Below are 16,459 nucleotides of genomic sequence, written 5' to 3'. Positions count from 1 at the left end.
TTTTATACTTACCTTCCCCACTGTTCCTTCAGTGTCAGCTGTCAAACCTGCCACTCAATGCTTCTGGCAGCTTACACAGGTGCAGGTATAGAATGAGATGACTACATAGCACGCCATGTAGTCCGCAGCATGCATTCAGGTTGGAGAGCTGTCAGCAGGGAAAGTACGTATAAAACTTACAGCCCCGGATTCAGCATGTCAGCTACTTTGAGCCCATAAACGTAGAGTTTTTCAATTTTGACAAGTAGTTTTATATCTTGTAAGTAAACCTGGAACTGGAGAGATGAAGGGGGAATACAGAACTCTTCAGGGTTGCTTCATGTGACCCCTGCCAATCACTTGAATGACTAGTGTCAAAAGCAGAGGATGGGTGGAGCAACTCTACGGTGGTGCCTGAGGGTGAATGCTATAAGATTGAGTTAATCCTCAGTGTGGAGGTGGTGCCAGGCGGATGTACGCCTCATGGGTGGAGGGCCTGAGATGTGCAGATGAAAGAAGAAAAAGACCGGACATGGCGTAACCTTCTAACTAAAGACGTTTTAGTCAACGTATGAAGGATCAAATCTTTACTGAAAAGGCATAAGCAGAATAAAACAAACATAAAATGATATTGTAATGTATTCGCTAAACATTTATGGATACAATGCTGAATTAAAATAAATAAAAATCAAAAGTAAAAAAAAAATAAAAAGCAAACAAAATATATTTCGGGGGAAATAGCCTCTAAGATTAGCTAGACCCTCATGAGCCCATACTATCCTGAAGCCAGCTTGCATTTTGAGGCGAAGTCGTTTTATTCTGTTTATGCAAATGAGAAGATGGAACAATACTTTTGCAGCGCCACCTAGTGGAAGGCAGCATTCCTGTAAGTCGACATCAGCCTTTTTAAACAAGGCTTATAACAATGAGCGGGAATTGTGAGCCAAATTCCATTTATGACTATTCAATAAAGATTTGGTCCTCCATTCATCCTTACTTGGAAGGTTGCACCTTGTGCCAGACTTTTCTTTCATTGCAAATAACTAGAATTTGGTCAGCTCCTGTCACTTTTCACAGCTCTACAGCCATTTAATTTCAGTGGGTGTCAGTAGTAACAGTCAGACCCCCAATAATCACATATCAGTGGTATGAGAAGCCCTTAAGCTAATCATTGAGCCATGACTACATATAACTAGAGATGAGCGAGCATACTCGATAAGGCAAACTACTCGAGCGAGTAGTGCCTTATTCGAGTACCTGCCCGCTCCTCTCTAAAGATTCAGCTGCCGGTGCGGGTGACAGGTGAGTTGCGGCGGTGATCTACCCACCGCTCCTCCCCGCTCTCCCCCGCCGGCACCCGAATCTTTAGAGAAGAGCGGGCAGGTACTCGAATAAGGCACTACTCGCTCGAGTAGTTTGCCTTAGCGAGTATGCTCGCTCATCTCTACATAAAACCCATGGGCACAGTTGGACACATGTGTATAATGTAAAACCACCAAAGAAAGCCAGCTCCGGAGAGGCAATCTAGTCATCTTTATTAGATAGTAATGCATTTGTTCGGTAAGTATCATCCTGGCATTAACAGCGTAGATGACAATGATACAACCTCACATTCAAAATACGAATGACATTCATAGGTATAGTACCCCAGGTACTACGTAGTCGTGTTACAATCAGACCATCCATTACCATTTCTTGTAACAGTCTGCATCAGAGAAGAGACAGCGCCAAACAAATATGCAGAAAATGGCTGGTAGGACAATTAAAAGAAATACAAGTAGACCTCGTTCGCACACGGCCAATATTCATACACGAGTTCTGTTTGTGTCCAAAGAAGACAGAACTCAGACGGAAAATGTAACCAGCATGTCAATGGGTTCTTTCACAAGCGATTTTTCACCCGGATCAATGGTAAGTTTTAAAACTAGTTTCATGTCCTATTGTCATACGAGAAATGTAATGCGCAGTGTCTGGCGCGGCACATAAAGGGTGTCTGTGGGCTGTTTGATGCAAGTTGCGCCTTTAAAAAAAAAAACTTGTATTCCTTGTCATATAATGCGATTGTTCTTCCTGAAAAGGTTCAACTAAATAGGCAACTGCATGTCACCATGCGCAATAGTGTGTCCCTGCCGTCTGCCACTGTTGTCATGTGCATGATTGTGTAGGGTACACCTTATTGACAAGGTAAAGGGCCAGTTCACAAATTCATACATTTTCCAGGATGAACAACAGACTGCAAAATTATTCCCCAGGAGAATACAAGAATTTGCTAAAAGACATATCAGGAGCCAAAACAGTTCTTATTTAACACGTCAAAATGAAAAGGAGCCGTATAATAACTCACATGTAATTTCAATGCAGTTTAAACAAGCTTTCCTGTGTTTAAAGGAGCATTGCACCCAAACTTAGACATGTCTACAGCTCAACGACACAGGAAGAGTCAGGGGACAGTTCAGACTTCAACCCTCCTGGATACTGGTATTAGCCTAGTTCTACTCAAGACAGACTATGGTAATATATATTGTCATATGTTAGATGGCCTTAACAGGGAGCAGGGCTGAGCCATCATAGAAACATTCACCATTAAAAAAGGGTATTCTAGGACTTTTACCATTGATTACCTATCCCAGCCGATCAGCTGATCTTCTGGCTTAGCAGGACCGGACCCCATCATAGATGGTCAGAATAGGAAATGTAGTAGACAGCTTTAGTCCTATTTAAATCAATGGGAGCGATGCCTCAGATTACAATTACTGCTCAGACTGCAATGAAGAGCCAGAAGTGTAATAGGAGGCATTGCTATAAATTAATTTCAATAGGACTGAAGCCGTGTATTACACTTCCAGCCCAGACCACCGATGGCGACATCCAGGCCCCGATACACTGGCAGCAGCTGATGGCAAGGATCCTGTGCATTATACACCCCACCTCTTCAATATAAATTAATGATGACCTAGCCTGAGGATAGGTCATCAATGGTAAAAGTCCCAGAATACCCCCTTAACTCCTGCTGTCAACCACTCTGGCTGCAGTTCACCTTTGCTTATAAAATACCCCCCAATTCAGGTAAGAAATGTGACCATAGACAATAGTCACACACTATCACAACAGGCTATAGATCGCTTTTTTTTTTTAGTACATATTACGTGGGATAGACATCTGGTTTACTCATACTTTTACCTAAAGTTGTGAGGACAATGCCTAGGATTTAAAGTAGTGCAGCCCATGGCAAGTGCCAAAAAAGTTGCATTTCTACTCCACAGAGAAAATCATGGACTTTGAGCCAGAGGGAAAGTTAATGATGTATATTATGGTAGATCTATCTAGAAGGGCATATAGATTTATAGCAACATGTCAATAAGTTAGCCTAGCTTAAACTCAGATACTGACTAAAAGGACACGACTCTTGGAAGACGCAGACCATTATCCCTAGCTTTTATTTCACTTTGTACACAACTAATGCAAATATGAAAAGGAAAAATAAATTGTAGACTAAAGCCTCTTTCATAAGGGACGACATCCCAGCGATGATCGCTCTCGTGCTTTTACACAAGAGGATCATCGTTCAGTGAATGGAAGTGGCACAGGCCGGGGCTTCTTCCAGCCTGCTCACCTCCATTCACAGTGAACAGGCAGTCATTCACAGATGAAGGACGGCCTGTTTATACGGAAGGATGCAACGGAAGACTGATGATTTTTAGGCCTGCATGAAAGATCTGATCAGCGGTTGATCGCAGATTGTTCTTTCACTGCATGCGTTCACACCACACAATCATCGTGCAAACCACTGAATCTAACAAGGGATTTGCACAATAATTGTGCCGTGTAAAAAGGGGCTTAAGTGTAATCAAATGGCAGATGTAAGCTTAGTTTGACTGTCATTATGCCCCTCGGTGCTCTCCTGTCAGGGAAGATCAACAGGTATATAGCAACCTTTCTTTAACGCAACATTGCATCCCTTTGCAGTTGACAGCTTCCCTCATGTCCATGGGCTGTTTGGGATGCAGATCAGTCCCATTTATTTGAGGAGCAGACTTGATTTTTATAATTTCATACAACGCCCTTAACAAGTTCGACACACGAGCATACTGTATTCGTATTCAACGTCTGCAGCATAGACTTAAAGTAGACCCGTCACCTAACCCTACCCCATTAATTTACAACTCAAGAAAAAGTTTTACTGCTGCTTTAATACAGTAACTTTTAGGAAAAATTCAGCTAGGCACTTTTGTCAAAAAAAACATGCCGTTTAAACAGAAATGAATGGACATGAAATCGCAACATGAGGACTCTAATAGCATCACAGAAACCTATGATGTTAGTTCAGGTCAATAGCCCAGCGCTCGGGCCTGGATGTGTGGTTTCCCGTTTTTTTTGGAAATCACTACTGCAATTTTTTTAAGCCAAAAACATAAGTGAATCCACAAGGAAGGAGAAGACCTAGGGGTGAGCGCCTCAATCCTGCCTATGCTGTGGAGCGGCACACTGCCCCCTGCTGGTGTGATGGTCTGGGGGCGATCACATACAACAGTCAGTCACCCCTAGTAGTGTTACAAGGGACAATGACAGCTCAGCGATATGTTCTGGACATCCTACAGCCACATGGAAGCCCTGCCATAAGAGGCAACACAAGAGGCATTTTCCATCCAGTATCACCAAGCTAGAGGCAATAGAACAGGGTACTAGAGCCTCCATGCCCGCCCGTATCACAGCTTGTATTTAAGCTAAAGGCAGTAAAACGGTACTAGAGTCGACTTGCTTTCCCCACCAATCACATTTTGTAGCCAAGCTAGAAGTGGTACAACAGGGTACTAGAGCCTGCATGCCCACCCATATCACATCTTGTATCCAAGCTAGAGGCGGTACAACAAGGTACTAGAGCCTTCATGCCTGCCCGTATGACATCTTGTATCCAAGCTAGAGGCGGTACAACAGTGTACTAGAGCCTCCATGCCTGCCCATATCACATCTTGTATCCAAGTTAGAGGTGGTACAACAAGGTACTAGAGCCTCCATGCCTGCCCATATCACATCTTGTATCCAAGTTAGAGGTGGTACAACAGGGTACTAGAGCCTCCATGCCCGCCTGTATCACATCTTATATCCAAGCTGAGGTGTATGCAAAATAAAAAATAAAAAAAAGCAAATGCTCATGTGAAGGAGCCCTTAAAGTGACCCTCCGGTCCTGGACAAACAATAGCCACACGGCTTCTATGACTATCTGATGCACACTGTGCATTAGTATGCATCTTTAACACACTGCTTTCATTGGCCGTTTTTTTACCATGTGAGCAGCACTGGCCAGTCAGAGCAGATATAGCGCCTATAAGAGTTGCTGCACTTTCATCCGAAGCGCTCATGCTCCATCGGATGTTTTCAACTCTTTCCAGGAGCTAAAGACAGCCCCATATAGAGCTACATGGGGCAGTCTTCAGCTGCCGAGGAGGAGCCGAAAAGGGCAACGGAGCACGAGCGCTCTAGGATGGAAGTGCAGCAACTCTTTAAGGCCACGATGCATACTAATGCACAGAGTATCAGGTAAGTCATTGAAGGGGAGCAGAAACGTGTGCAGGACTGAAGAATCCATCGAAATTTTCCAGAATCTCCTATTATATGAGAGCTGTAACTAATTACCAAAGGTTTTCTCTACAAGCTCTCTTCAGCCATATGGCATGCTTACAATCCATGCAGATACTGATCTAGCAACATGATGGCCCTGCAGAAGCAGCTTACCCATAGAGATGTGAGTACAAACACAACTTTACTAGCATAACCTAGTAGTACGGAGAAGTCCTTATAGTATATGTAATATATAACAGTTCACTATTGTTTATACAGTCCTTCCTCAACTGCCGTATTAACTAAGCACGAGTGTCCAAGCAGCAGAAAATCTTAGACTTGGGTTCACGCCGCACGTCTGGAGCGCGAATGATCCCTACTTTAGAAAAGGAGACTGAGGTGTTTGGGGTAGAAAAATGAAAATCTGTAAAACACACATATTCCAAGTCCCAAAACATGAAAGCTTTTTAACACAATTATTAATAAACTCCAACCATTTTGCAAAATGTGGGCAATTTGTGGTGTATGAACCCGCCTTCTATGGTTGTGTATTTTAACGTAGGCCGGTTTATTCCATTACATACAATATAAAGCTTACAAAAATGGCGTAGGATGATCATTTATTTCAGTATTTTCTGTAAATAATTTACAAGAAAAACCATTTCCGTTTAGGGATGAACTTTCCATGTCATACAAGTGCTGCATGTACACCAGTATAGACGCAATGTGGAGCCGTTGCCCATAGCAACCAGATTGCATTTATCATCTTTTTTTTTTTCCAGAGGAGGTTTGAAAATGAAGGCAGCGCTCTAATTGGTTGGTATGGGAGGTAGCTTCATTTTGTGTCTGCCTCATGTTTAATGTGTGTTCTTGATTATCCCAGGCGGATCATCTCGCTCGTATTACACCATGGCATCAATGGAAGAGGTCAGCGTTTATACCACATACCGACAGGGCTCCATGGTTCATCAAGTAAAGACGTGCGAAGTCCCTGTCCAGGCAATGTAAACATTTATTTACAATAAAAATTACTCATTCCCCGCCCCAACAGTGGTCTTTATTGTAACGTAGATCCCCCCCACCCCCATCATCATCATGAACACGACCAAAAGCCAACAGGTTTTCTGCCTATTGTTTGGCTGCTGTAACAGTGACCCAGTTATGCATTTTCTGCATTTTATATATTATATTTCTACAGACAACAGTGCAAGCAGCAAATTATATACATCATACACACCTATAAATAAAAAAGTTCCGCTTTTAAAAGAAAAAAAAAAATGGAAAAACTAAAATTATACTAATTTAAAAATCTATTTTTTTTGGTCTTTGTTTTTTAGAAAAAGTATAAACGTCAATCCATTATCAGACACCAATAAGCTTCTTGTACAGAGCAGGAGGGAGGGGGAGCTTAGTCTCAGTGCGTTCTTCGTGGTAGCTAGTCCCTGTGCGCAGCTCAATGAGCCAGGTCAGTGTGACTAGCACTCAAACCGCGGGCTTCTGTCAGACAATTATTTCGTTCCTGTGAACAGAAGCAAGGAAGGGGGAAGACATAGATATATTATCAATGTTATACCAGTATGTGTACAGCTCAGCAAACCCCTCATAATAGGCCATGTTCACATTTGCGCTGGAGCCTCCATCACAAATTCCGTTGGATTAGCATTCAGCAATGGTTATACTCATCAAAATGATGGACCCCGTTGTAAGGCAATGGGGCAAGTTAGGCACTCAAGTTATCGGTTGTGTAATGACTAACAATAAGAGGGAGCTACAGCGAAGATGTGAACAGTTGTGTAATGGAGCATCCTCCCCTTAGCTAAAAGAAAGCCCTTGAGAAAATAAAATTCTTACTCAGAACTTCGAAAATGGACAACCAACCATGACCGCATTACAGCTTCTACATGGGTTGTTATCCAACTTTCCCTATTTAAGCTGGGTTCACACAATGAGGATTTAGTGCCAACTTTTAACATAGAATCCATATACACTATGCTACCAAACGTAATTGAATACCTAGGCAAGAATTTATTGCATATGTTAATACTTAGTGGGGTCTCCTTTGTCCCTAAATGACATCAGATATCGTCCATGGCACTCTTTCTACTAATGTCCGATACATTTCATCTGGTACTTCCCTCCATTCATCCTACAAACATCTGGCAAGTTCCCTCAAAGAAGATAAACGCTGTTCGTATTTGCTGACTAGACATTCCAGTTTGTCCTGAACATGTTCATTGGGGTTCAAGATCTGTACTCTGTGCAGCCAGTTCAATCTTGGAACATCCGTATCCTCAAAGGTAAAACAGAGTTGGATTTGTGACAAGGCACGTTGTCTTGTTGGAAGTATGGCCGACCATTCCCAGAGTATCGTCACATTGTTGGCAGCACATGATTGTACACCTCCGTGTTTATGGTTTTTGCCACTACAATCAAAGGACCGAGATTTAAAACATCTCCAGACTGTAAGGGAACCTCTGCTGTACTTACCGTAACTGTTGGCACAGCATTCAGGCAAAAGACGTTCCCCAGGAGTCCTCCACACCCATCTGATTTGAAGATGGAGTAGATTCATCACTTCATAAAACGTTCTTTCATTACCTGTCCAATAACAATACTCCTCGCACCATTGTAGATGGGCTGATGCATCTGCTTTGAGAGAACTCCCAGATGTTTGATGGATGAATAGAGAGAAATAGCAGCTGAAGTGCATCAAACATTAGTAGAAAGTATACCAGGGAGGGTATCCAATGTCATTAGGGCCACAGGAGCCCTACTAAGTATTAACATATGGAAATAAATACTACTTTTGATTCTTTCTCAGCTGCCCAATTACTTTTGATAGGATAGTGTAGATTTCACTAAAAAGTGCATTAAAAGAGCTAATAGGAGAGGAAAACCATGCCTGCTTTCTTCCAAGATCAGTGCTACTCTTGTCCATAGACTGACTGCTATTGCAGCTTAGCTCCATTTCAGTTAATGAGGCTGAGCTGCAATACCAGACAACCTATGGACTGCAGTTGTGAGGTTTCTGTATTAACACAGTCATGTTTTCCAAATACTTACATCCATTTTTCTAAACCCCGTTCACATTCAGCAGGAAAAAGAAAACTGCATGTTAGGTGATTGTTCCAAAATGAAAACCTGCAATATCCCCTTTACCTTACAAGTGTTCCTGGGTAACAGGCAGTTTTTACCATTTGTACTGCACGACTGAAATCCACAGTATGTGTACCCAACCGTATGCATGCTCTAGCTTTATCTTGTGGAAATCGACAAAAGCTGTGTAACAACCCATGTACTAACACCTGTATCAGCTGCCACTTCAATTCTATTCAACCACTTTTTCTAGAAAACAAAATCTAACATCTATGCAGAACACGATGACTCAAGCGCAACATGGAAAATGCTGTTTTAAACAACGCCCTCACACCCACAGCTGTTATTCTCCATAATAGAAACCATTTGGCAGGGCATGTAGTACCACAAGCAGCAGGGAAAGGTAGAAAAAGACAACCTTAAAAAGATTTTAAAGGGGTTTTCCGATTTAGGTATTTTTTCTCTTAAATTTAAAGCCAGTCGAGTCCCAAAATATTTTTTAGAAGAGCCCATTTTTATAATGTGCTGGAGAGCCCAATTGGCACTCCGGTGTCATCTTACGTGACCTATGATGTCCCCAAAGCTTCTAGCCCCAGGGACATCCTGTAAACAGGTCACATTGGCCTCTAATGTAGAGGTCCATGCCTATGTGCAGGATGTTACCGATGGCATGCAAATTTGGCCCATTATATGCTGCAGCCATCATGTGGATCAACCCACACTTGAGGGCTGCAGCCAAAGGGGAAAAACACTAGATGGGAATGGCAGGAAAGGAAAGCGCATTATATATATATATTATATATATATATTCTCCCCCCCCCCCCCCCCCCCCCTGAAAATAAGATATATTTTTTGTCCCAAAAGAAGCAGTGTCTTATTTTCAGGGGGTGTCTTAGTATTCACCTCACAGGCGGCATCCGGGTCCCTCACGCTGGGTTGTAGCAGTCTTCTATGTAGTCCTCGGCGCTGAGAGAGCATTCTCTTCCTGGTAACAGGGCTTGACTACCCCACCTCCAGCAAGAGATTGCTTTGATTGGATCACAAGCGCAGCTGACCAGAGCCAGCGCTCGATGAACCAATCACAGCCATTCAATGATGTCATTCACTGAATGGCTGTGATTGGTTGATCAAGCGCCGGCTCTGATTGGATCACGAGTGCCGTGGCTCAGCCCATCACAGCAATCTCTTGCTGGAGGCAGGGTATTCAAGCCCCGTTACCATGAAGAGAATGCTCTCTCAGCGCCGAAGACTACACGGAAGGCTGCCAGAGTGCAACAGCCCAGAGTGAGGAACCTGAACGCCGCCTGCTGAGTCCCCCCCCCCCCCCCATGTAGTGTGGCTGGGGCTTACTTTTGGTGGAGGGCTAATATCTCAACCCCACCTCTGAAATCAGGGTAGGGCTTATTATCGGGGACACATTGTATATATATTTTTTTGGAACATGATCCGCCTCCATTTAGGTTATCCACTTAGGAAAACCCCTTTAATTTCCCATCACCATCTTGTACAGATTAGGATCTGTTCACATGAGCCTGCACACTAAGGTTTCTGCTGCCCTAATCGACAGAATTGAGTAGTCCTCTGTGCTACCTCAAAGAGGCTGTACTAGAACAACTAGTTATCCCCAAATCCACAGGACACCTGCACCCCATTTTCCTGTCTCCCCTCCCCTCTGCAGTGACATCTCTCTGAATGGAGTGCTGCCCAAACATACACGGTCCGAGCTTTATTCATTTCAATGGTGCTGCTCAGGTATCTCAGCAGTCTCCCTGAAAGTCTCCTCCCTACTGCGGGAGCAGTATTCCCTCATTCTCGAGCTCCGCAAGGGTCACAGCGCTCCTGTGGATAAGGAATAACTTGAAATTCAGAAACCCAATTGTAAGTCAAAGTGATCCATAATAATCTGTCTTAAAACGATCCTTTAGTACAGAAGCCATAATGCCAGTGTGAACAGAGCCTTTTTAATAGAATGAGTTCATGAATAGCATCAGATGGGACCCCACAAGTAACAACCTAGATATATCTTATGCCCTGAGATACACACATTTCTGTAACATGTGCAATGCTCTATATACATACATTTTCTACTGAACAGATTGTAAAGTGTGGCTCAGAGCGTTAAGGCAGCCGTATGCAGTCCTAAGCTCTCACTCACGACCTGAAGGTTGCAGGTTCAATTCCTGCATGGGTCAGGTAGCCAGCTCAAGATTGGCTCAACCTTTCATCCTTCTAAGGTGGGTAAATCAAGTAATCAAATAAATTCCGCTATACGAATAAGTCCCTTCCCCCCCTATTGCATATCAGACTTATTATGGAGCATTTAAGGGATTTATATAGGAATATAAATATAATTAGACAATTAAATAGCTCAGCTCTATTTAAGTTATGGGAGCAGAGTTACAATACAATTTATAACCTGTCGATTGCTGTTGCACTGTTTCTATTTCTCACATACTCCCCTCTGGAGCCGTCTCGGAGTTCTGCCCCTGGATAGAACTGGCGCTGGACTTAAAAGTTGTAGTGTGAAAACACCCTTATAAGGGCTCCCACTCACTTGCGATTGTGTTTTTTGTTAACGCGATTGTCAATGGGACTTTCTATTGTAAAAAAAACGCAACGCACACAACTGCGTTTGTTGCATTTTGTTGCATTGCGTTTTTAACATTAGTAAGTCTAATTGACAATCGCGTTAACAAGAAACGCAATCGCAAGTGTGTGGGAGCCCTAACAATCCAATTTTAGGATCCTTGTAAATCTAGTCACTTAAGAGTAGATGTGTTATATTAACACCTAATTAAAGCATCTTAATTTCAAATGTTCTCTTCCGGTGGGTATATAGTGTCATAAATTCTTTAAAAGAATCTTTAAAGTCTATCTGTGTGCACGCACATGGTGGTCTAAAAAGAGTCAGATTTTCAGACTGCATGTGGACTTCACCGGTGGAGAGTGCAAGAACTAGAGAGTAAGAAAGCAATAAAAAAAAAAAAAATAAAAAAAATTACATTTCACAGATCCCCGTCAGCCTTCCAGGATAGCACCCTAAGGGTGCATTCACACGAACGTATATCGGCTCGGTTTTCACACCGAGCCGATATACGTCGTCCTCGTCTGCAGGGGGGAGAGGATGGAAGAGCCAGGAGCAGGAACTGAGCTCCTGCCCCCTCTCTGCCTCCTCTCCACCCCTCTGCACTATTTGCATTGGGGAGAGGCGGGTCAGGGGCGGGGCTAATTCTCAGAACTTTGCCCCACCTCCTTTCATTGCAAATAGTGCAGAGGGGCGGAGAGGAGGCAGAGAAGGGGCGGGAGCTCAGTTCCTGCTCCTGGCTCTTCCATCCTCCCCCCCCCCCCCCCCCGCAGATGAGGACGACGTATAATGGCTCGGAGTGAAAACCGAGCCGATATACGTTCGTGTGAATCCAGCCTAAGGCCTCATGTCCACGGGGAAAATCGGGCCCGCTACGGATTCTACATGTAGAATCTGCAGCGGGTCCCTCCTGCCCCGCGGACGTGAGCGGTGAAAATAAGAATAAATAAGAATTTACCTATCCGTAGCGGGCGGCGAAGCTCTGCTCTTCCTCACGGCCGGATCTTCTTTTTCGGCCGGCGGATGAATTCCACACGCCGGCGGCACATCCGCCGAGCCGAAGCAAGGGAGATGCGGCCGTGAGGAAGAGAAGAGCTTCCCGGCCCGCTGCGGGTGAGTAAATCCTTGAAATTCCTATTTTAGGTCTCCCGCGGATCCGGACGGCTTCCATAGGCTTCAATAGAAGCCCGCGGGAGCCGTCCCCGCGGGAGACCCGCACGAAAATGGAGCATGGTCCAGATTTTTTCATGCTCCATTTTTTTTTTAAATCCCTTTTATTGACGATCCGTGGGTATTTATCTACCCGCGGGTGGTCAATGCATCCCTATGGGGTGCGGATCCGCGTGCAGGTAATCCGCTGCGGATCCTAAATCATATTTTGCCCGTGGACATGAGCCCTAAGGGCTCATGTCCACGGGGAAAATAAGAATTAAAATCCACAGCGGATTTTAACTCTTCTCCCGCGCGCGGATCCGCACCCCATAGGGATGCATTGACCACCCGCGGGTAGATAAATACCCGCGGATCGTCAATAAAAGTGATTTAAAAAAAAATGGAGCATGAAAAAATCTGGACCATGCTCCATTTTCATGCGGGTCTCCCGCGGTCACGGCTCCCGCGGGCTTCTATTGAAGCCTATGGAAGCCGTCCGGATCCGCGGGACACAAAAATCATATTTTACTTACACGCTCCGGTTCTTCTCTTCGGCGCCGCGCCATCTTCTCTCAGTCGCGGCCGGATCATTTTGCTTCGGCCCGGCGCATGCGCGGGGCACGTCACCGACATCATCATGCACATCCGCCGAGCCGAAGAATGAAGATCCGGCCGCGACGAGAGAAGATGACGCCGCCGCGAAGAGAAGAAACGGAGCGGATGGGAGGTAAGTTTATTCTCATTTATTGTTATTTTCAGCGCTCATGTCCGCGGGGCAGGAGGGACCCGCTGCAGATTCTACATGTAGAATCCGTAGCGGGCCCGATTTTCCCCGTGGACATGAGGCCTAAGGCTGCCTGTCCACAGGCGTTTTCGCATTGTGTCCCCCACTGCGATAATCCGGCCGCGGGAAACGCAATGCACGCTTTCTATAGCGTCACTATGGAAAGCGCAGCCCCATGTCCACGGGCGGAGAATAATAGCGATTCTCCACTCGCGGCCAGCAAATCGCAGCATGCTGCGAATTGCCACAATATTCCGCGGTGAGCCTGTCAGATAGGCTGACAGCGGAGATCCATCTGCCGACTCCCGCTCCCGGGCAGCGGCTTGCAACGCCTGTGGACAGGCAGCCTAACTTAGTTTATGGTGCTGCTTGCAGGTGACAGGTTCTCTTTACGGCATTGCTTAGTTCTATATCAAGTTTATTCTATGTTTAATGAAAGCTTGTGCAATTGTTTTCAGTTGTTCAAGATCTGTTCTTGCTGTTAGTGAATAGAAACATTCTAGTTTATATCCAGAAGTAGAAAATTGCTTCTTAGATGGATATATAGTACTGTGCCATATGTTTTAGGCAGGTGTGGAAAATATGGTGTATGACCTGTGACATGAAACTGTCTTCCACAGCCTCATCTTTGTAGCAGTTTGGCTGTTCCTCACCCCGTTTTAGGCCTCCTATGCAGCTGTGTTTCTGTTAATGACTGTTTTAACTTACATATGAAAATGATAATTATCACCTATATGGTATAATTGGTTAATCATGCACCTAACTAGAATCCTTCCAAAACACCTAACTTTGTGCAAGTGTACTAGATAAAGTGATGTAGTTTTGAAGGTAAAGGGTGTTCACACCAAATATTGATTTGACTTTATTTAGTTCTCTTTAGTTAATTGAAAAAAAAACAAAAAACTATTAACCCTTCTATTTTTGAAAGCACTCTTACTTTGCAGCATTTTTTCCACACCCGCCTAAAACTTTTGCACAGTAGTGTGCTGTAACAGATACTTTTTTGTGTGTGTGTGTGAATGGGACTGCAGTAGTTAAGGATGGTTTTCAGCTTTTGAATACAAATAAAAGCTTCCATTCACTGAAAGCAAGCAGATATGATTAAGATTGCCTAGATCATACAAAATACTGTATGAGAAGTGGGGTTCGATCTCAGACACCGACATATAGTGTGCCTCCACTTCTCGGACATATCAGAAGTTTTCTACAACTAGGGTACACTTTAATCTTCTATATATGTGAAGCATAGGGTCTCAATTCCTCCTTCAAGAATAAGACACTAGGGCCACAACATTTATCAAATGCGCTGCAGCAAGAGCTCAATTACCCTGTAGCAACACCTCAGGGGAAATTAAGCATAACACTTTGCCGCGGAAATTAAGGGTGTGCAGTGTGACGCAAGGTGCTGGGTTGTCCGGAGCGAGAACCGCTCTTTGCAGCCACTGTCTGCTCTAGCCCATAGATGAGGGTTGCGAATACCTTCACATATTTATAGATGAGTTTTGTAAACCAGACCGGTACTTTACTAATCTGGGTAATCTCATCCATTAATAGGTTGAATACCTACACTACATGGGCTCACTCACACAGATGTATGTGGCGCGCGTATTGAGCACGTTTTTCATGCAGTACACATCAAATACGCATGAGACATGCGTATTTGCTGTGTAGGTTCAATTCTCATTGCCTATACTGATGCTTATTACCCAGCGTAATATGCGCCAAGATAGGACCTGCTGCGTTTTTTTCCACGTGCTTAATACGCGCATGAAAAAGATGCAGGTGCAAGTGGCCCAATATGATCCAATGGGCCTTTAGTACCACGAATAACCTGCACATGTAATACGCGTCAACATACGCCCGTGTTAGCCCTACGTTTAAGGGAATACTACAGATAACTATTCAAGAACATTTGGAGAGATGCATTCAAAATTGGTGAAAAGGAAAAAGTGGAAAAGTTTCGGACAGAACCAGCCTTATTCCACTAGTTTTGATACATCTCCCCCACGGTCTGCACAATGAGGAACAAAAGCAGCACAAGGTGCGGTAAGAGCAGGTTAGTTGGTTATTAGGTTAGTAAATAGCGGTGGACGTGTATAGCATATAGGCACAATGAAGTCTACGTTTAGTGTTTTTGCCTACAGATTGAGTTTTAGTGCTGGAAGAACTTCGGACCACCCACTGTTATTTATATAGACATTATGGACCACGTTTACAAGCAAAGGTAGATGAACATGTTATAGCATCTAGGTAATTCTAAACTACATTCACGCTGCCATAGGCGGCACACTACATGCACACGTACAAACACTAGCACTACATGATGATGTAAGAACATGACTGGGCGTCTTACTTGCATGTGGTCCTCAGCAGCTTTGCCGCCCGTGTTAAGAACATTCAGTGAACTGGCACGCTTCATGCTGCAACCAGAGTAGTAGACATGCAAGGACAAACCAATGAGAATCACTGGAGGTCTAGACACAATAATACATGACATATGCTCCTTCCTATGTGCTGCTGAGCTAACATGTCTGTTCCATCAGGCTCAACATAAATGGTCTATCAAGTTGTTCAAAATCCACATGTAAATGCTGCATCTTTTAATAGCATTTATTAGGAGAGAAAAATAATCCAAAAAACTGTTGATATTGGAAACAGGCATTTATGGGGGATCAGAACACAACTTGTCTACAGTGCTGTAAACTACTTGCCCCCTTCTATTTCTGCATATTTGTCACATTTGGAGGTTTCAGATCACCTAAATACTTTTAAAGGGGCGCCAGTAAAATTCACTTTCAAAATTTACTGCCAAATAGCTTAAAACAAAAAAAAACGGTACTTACCCTCCTCAGCCCCGCAATTCACCCGGTCTCTGTTGACCGTTAAAGTTAGGTGCACCCTGGCAGCCAATCGGAGGCCACAGGGTCACCGGTCATTCTCCTGGCATCAGGACTCACACCCTGGGCGCCACGAGTTTAGAACGGTGATGCTGCGGCCTCAGATTTATGGAACAGAGAAATTCAATTAAAATGGAAATCAACTTTTCCTTTTTTTCCATCAATTTCAATGAATTTACAGAAAAGTGGAAAGCAAATTGAAAGCTTTCAGTTTTCGTTTTATTTTTCTTTTAACTGAATAGCGCTGCAGACAGGTTTCTGTTTTTTTAACAGGAACAGAAAGTGCTAACAGAATAAAAAAATTGAAAGCTTTACATTTTTTGCTTTCAGGTTTTTTGAAAACTCGACGAAATCAATGGGGAAAAATCTGGAAATGTTTACTTTCGTTTTATTTCCATTTTTCTGCTC

At 43.8% G+C, this 16,459-nt stretch overlaps 1 protein-coding gene across 6 annotated transcripts in view; it reads right to left on the bottom strand.

Annotated features, from left to right (window-relative positions):
* Window positions 1-1,489: 1,489 nt before the first annotated feature.
* KLC1 (kinesin light chain 1) overlaps window positions 1,490-16,459 on the bottom strand; it is a 97,463-nt gene continuing 82,493 nt past the window's right edge. For 4 of the 6 annotated variants that reach the window (XM_066608122.1, XM_066608125.1, XM_066608124.1 and 1 more), the window contains exons 15-17: window positions 15,508-15,574; window positions 2,466-7,057; window positions 1,490-1,972 (exon numbers count right to left, since the gene is read on the bottom strand). In XM_066608122.1, coding sequence (XP_066464219.1) covers window positions 6,992-7,057; window positions 15,508-15,574 — 133 coding nt within the window. In that variant the 3' untranslated portion in view covers window positions 1,490-1,972; window positions 2,466-6,991. Of the gene's footprint in view, window positions 7,058-15,507; window positions 15,575-16,459 lie in introns of all 6 variants that reach the window. The other 2 variants (XM_066608123.1, XM_066608128.1) reach the window with 2 other exon arrangements.

Source organism: Eleutherodactylus coqui, chromosome 6, assembly GCF_035609145.1.
Source record: "Eleutherodactylus coqui strain aEleCoq1 chromosome 6, aEleCoq1.hap1, whole genome shotgun sequence".
NCBI lineage: Eukaryota > Metazoa > Chordata > Amphibia > Anura > Eleutherodactylidae > Eleutherodactylus > Eleutherodactylus coqui.
This window is presented reverse-complemented; position numbering and strand designations above follow the sequence as displayed.